This window comes from Hypomesus transpacificus, chromosome 11, assembly GCF_021917145.1.
Source record: "Hypomesus transpacificus isolate Combined female chromosome 11, fHypTra1, whole genome shotgun sequence".
Taxonomy (NCBI): domain Eukaryota; kingdom Metazoa; phylum Chordata; class Actinopteri; order Osmeriformes; family Osmeridae; genus Hypomesus; species Hypomesus transpacificus.
The window spans coordinates 15,567,465-15,571,977 of record NC_061070.1 but is presented as its reverse complement, the minus strand read 5'-3'; the positions used below and the strand labels follow the sequence as shown (position 1 = coordinate 15,571,977).

Genomic DNA, 4,513 nt, shown 5'->3' with positions numbered 1-4,513 from the left:
TTGAATCTCTATTTGTATTCTTTTTTTTTTGTCGGCAAACTATAGTCAAAAAAAAAAAGGTTGATTTCTTCATTCTAGACCGCAAGCTGCTGTCTGTGATTACTTTCCACAAGAAATACACAGCTCTGTGAAACCAATGACTCGGTCCTGTTGAGAAGAAATTACATTTGAATTACACTAGGTACTTTTAAATTGAACATATCTCCACAACATCTTTCAATAATGGATTGACATTGCCTGGATATTTGAAAAAAATGATGTTTGATTTCAGATAAGCTTGGACACATCTTAATGGATTTGTGCCACTTGATATCAATGTCAATTTGTGCAATGTGTTAATTTGGCTGCCACGTCATGCGACGAATCAACATCCACAAGTTTTGAGATTTAACTAGTGATATAATAAATTGAATATCAAGATATTGGAATAACCTCATATTGTGACATTGCTGGGTCAGCCTTGCCTAGGCTAACCCTAATCAGAGATACATTCATATTTCCAGATTAAAAATAGTACAAAACATGGTTTGTTGCAATTATCTCTTTGCTTGACTGTACTATGCACTACTGTAATTAAGAGATTAATACACTGAAGTTCTTTGTTGACCAAGCCTTAACTAGCTAGCTGCTTTGAGATGTTAGCGCTGTACTGTGTTTGAGTAATTAAGATGTGCTGCAGTATCCTTTTGCTGCCCATGCCTGCATAGCTGAGACAACGTGGTTACTTTGCAATGTGGATAGCAAATACAGACTGACAAATATTTCTTAGAACTATGCACTTTTGATGCTTGATTTTCTCCTGTACTTTCTGTATTCACTATTGTACATCACTTTGGATAATAATATCTGCTAAATAAAGGTAATGTAAATGTTTTAAAAAGACTTGCTGTCATTTCCTGAACAGGTGAGCCTAGATAATGCACTGAAACATGTTGGGTGTCTGAGAGGGAACAGGAAGAGAGAAATAATAAGGTAGAAGGAAAGTAAAAAATGGATGAAGGAAACAAAATAAGAATCCACAGCACCATCTATCACACTGGTAACGATAGACAGCTATTTGTAGTCTAACACCACCTAGTGGAGAAAGGGAGTACTTTCCAGTTATGAGTGCCTTGTGCAATAAACTGAAACGTTTTTTTTTTGTGTTTTTTTTACAAACGAAACAAATTGGCATTTAAAAATATAACAGGAAATATTTATTAAAACAGTTAATATTTACATATGTCACATAAAAAAGCAAATTTACAAATATCATGGAAGACAATCACATTTCATTAAGAAATAAAATGCACAATCCCAATAAAACAATAACCATCTTTTGCTGGATTGATATTTTCTTCTCCATATGGTATTACACCCCACCCCCCCCCCCCCCCGATGATGATTGTCGTTTCTTGACGACAGAACGGCAGTAAACTGGCGCAAGTAAAACCTGATTGTCCCAGAATACGTGTATTCCACAGAGAGCTCCCTTTGGGTTTAGTCTGCGGCAGGTGGCCACAGGAGTGAGCACTGATTAAGCTAAAAGAAAAGGTCCTTGAATAAAACTCCAATAATCGTTGGCTCATTCTTTTGAGAGTCTTAGGTTAAAAAGACACATGGTTGGTTTCACAGCCGTCTGACGTTCTTCTTGCTGCGGGCACTGCCTATCAGAATGGCTTTGTCCCTGGACGTGCTGCTGCCTGGCCCGTGGGACAGGATGGTGCGACAGGCCGAGGAACCGTGGAAGTGGCTGTGGCACATGGTACAGAAGTCGAAGGCACAGCTTTGCCGGGTGCAGGTGGCACGGAGGGCGCGGGCGTTGTGCTTGGCGGGGGAGCCACACAGCTTGCAGTGCTTCAGAGACTCGTGCTGCTTAAGGGAACTGGCAACCTGGAGGATGAAAAACACAACATGAATGAGTTAGACTTCCCGGCCACGCCTTCTATGCTCTGTAGTTGTCGAGAGAGAGGCAGGGAGAGGGTCAGAAGACACCAGTTAGCTGCCCTCTATAAACTGGATATTAGGAGGCAAAAACAGGACTGGACCAATACACACCTCCTGGTATTCCCTGAAGCGTGTGGCATGAGAGTTGCGGGTTGAGGGAGTGCAATCTTTCTGCAACGGACTCCTCTTGGAGGTTCGCTGGGCAGATGTGGAGGCTACGGTCTGTATGCAGGACAGCACCACCCTGGACAGGGCGGCGCTGCGCGTCAGACAATCCCCATTCTCCAGTCCTCGAGCATTTCTAGAGTCCTGCAATAAACGGAAGCAAAACATGATTGTTAAATACACTTCCACTTGATGAACCCCATTCTTTGGTCCCATTCCACAGTATGACAGTGTCAATACAAATGGCAGAGACCTCTAAAATATACCAACTCATTGTGGGCTAATAGTCAGTTAGTTATCCTGGCTTGTGGACAAAATTGAGCTGGCTCTTACCTCAAATCTCTGTTCTGCCTCCTGGCATCTGGCGAGTGCAGCCTTGTCCTGAAGGATGATTCTTCTCCAGGTTCGGCTTACCATTTTGCAGCTAGGAAGAAAGGAAAAGAAGACCATCATGAATAACATGAATTCTTGAGAGGAAACGTCACCCATGTTGTTAACCTGTGCTAGCTTCACCACACCATGTCTATCACCAGGTGTCAGGAAAGAGTATCCTACTTACTGGATCAAGTCCACCTCTCCAAGCATCCCCAGGATCCTTGTGAGGATGTGTCTCATGTCTCTTTCCAGCAAGGCTGTGAATACATCCACACACTCCCGCCCCATGTGTCCTCCAATGACTCTATCCAGGTTAAAATCCTTGGCCAGCTTGCTAATGATTGTCCAGTCATAGCTCTTGGTCCTGCTGAAGGTCTTTCTGAGTTCCTGACACACAGACTGCTGGAACTTAAGTATAGGGAGGTGTGAGTCACTGGGGTTTTTGGCAGAAGGGGTAGATGAAGTGTACCTCTCCAGATCCTCCTGACCTAAGCAAGTTGATACTAGATTCTCTTCTGATTCATAGCTCTTATCGCCTTTCTCAAGTAGGCTGTTCTGCAAGGATAGGTAACCACTGTCCTCAAATTCCTCACAGTTCAATGACACCTCGTTCAGTATTCTGTCATGTTCTTTTTTGTTGTTCTCTTTGTTGTGGACACCCCTGTTGTTATTCAAAGATACGCTGTCGCGGGTCAAACCAGGAGACAACTGAGGCTTGACTACGATGTCGACGCATTCCTTCCGTGAAAAGCTTTTTAGGGCAGGCATCTTAAAGTCGGCGGCAGCTTTTTCAGTGCTGCACGGGGCCCGCTGTTCCTCGAAGCTAGCTGGGCACTTCATTTCGCCTTTGCTAACGCAATTTTTTGTCTTCTTTGCAATCCTGGAATAGGAGGGAATACTTTAAAATGTGCGTAATGTCAAAGACGTAAAACACTTTAGGTCGGGCCTTGGTCCAAACTACTTTCCCCCTCATTTCTGTCAGCTACAATTTGCATACCCATTTATCTGGCGAGTCGGGTTTGGTGCTACTAACTAGATTGCTATAAAAGCTTGACTTTTCAACATTTTAAGTGATGTCAGTAGTTGGCTAATACTTTCAGAATTCGTTACATATCTATTAGAGAAATATTATTCACTAGCAAAAATAATAGGGGCGTACGCCAAATTTACGCGCCAGCTTCCGTTCAAAAAGATAAACTTTTTAGCGAATATAAAAACTGTAATTGCACAAACACAATGTGTCATATCATTACAAGTTGCACAAATGTAATGTTAAGTTTCACCAGCTCTAAATATTCAATAGCTAGCTAACTAACTAGAGCTAACCTAGCTAGTACAAGCAAGCTAACCAGTCGGTCAGTCAATTCTACAGTCAAGTAGTAAAAGTAGCAAACAAGTAGTCAATTTAAATACCCTTGTTACCCTTGGTAACTTACTAAATCAGAATGTTTCGTACCTTGTGACTTGAAAAGGGGAATTTTTGTTCCTAACAACTATGCAGCATTACATAGACAGTAATCCCCGTGGCAGTGTACGTCCTAGTGTGGGGGAAATGAAAGAGCGCTCGATTCCTCCACATTTGAAATTCGTGTAAAAACGGCACAGCCCAATGAAATCAAACCGGGACAGTTACCTTTAAAACGCCAGCCAATGGCGAATAAGACAACCACGTGTGACACGGCTGCGCAATACATTTATAATCCCGCAGTTTTTTTCCCACCAAAACAAGAAGGAAAACTATCTATTTACTAAGCAAGCATTACGTCTGCATTGCAACGTGTATTAAAATCTCGATCGTGACCCATAACTGGTTTAAATGGATAGTGTATTTAGGTATGCACATAAATAATAGTTGTTTCTGCTTGTTGCACTAAACCTGCAATCCTCTCGATCTACGGTCAAAACAGCCGATTCTGAAGCAGACCATTTATAAACAATAGAAACGTAAAAATAGCTAGGAGTAGTTCTCCTCAAAGCCCAATGAGTACTTGTGCTTTTCAGGTTATTCACACATGTGGGTGGAATGTGTGAATGGGCTATCCCCTCA

At 42.1% G+C, this 4,513-nt stretch overlaps 1 protein-coding gene across 1 annotated transcript; it reads right to left on the bottom strand.

Moving 5' to 3' along the window:
• Positions 1-1,379: 1,379 nt before the first annotated feature.
• On the bottom strand, positions 1,380-4,024 carry fbxo5 (F-box protein 5). The gene is made up of 5 exons (XM_047029429.1): positions 3,923-4,024; positions 2,651-3,346; positions 2,425-2,515; positions 2,038-2,235; positions 1,380-1,872 (listed from the first exon to the last, which is right to left on the bottom strand). The coding sequence occupies exons 2-5, from the start codon at positions 3,304-3,306 to the stop codon at positions 1,609-1,611; spliced, it is 1,209 nt and encodes a 402-aa protein (XP_046885385.1). The 5' UTR covers positions 3,307-3,346; positions 3,923-4,024; the 3' UTR covers positions 1,380-1,608.
• Between the last annotated feature and the right edge of the window lie 489 nt (positions 4,025-4,513).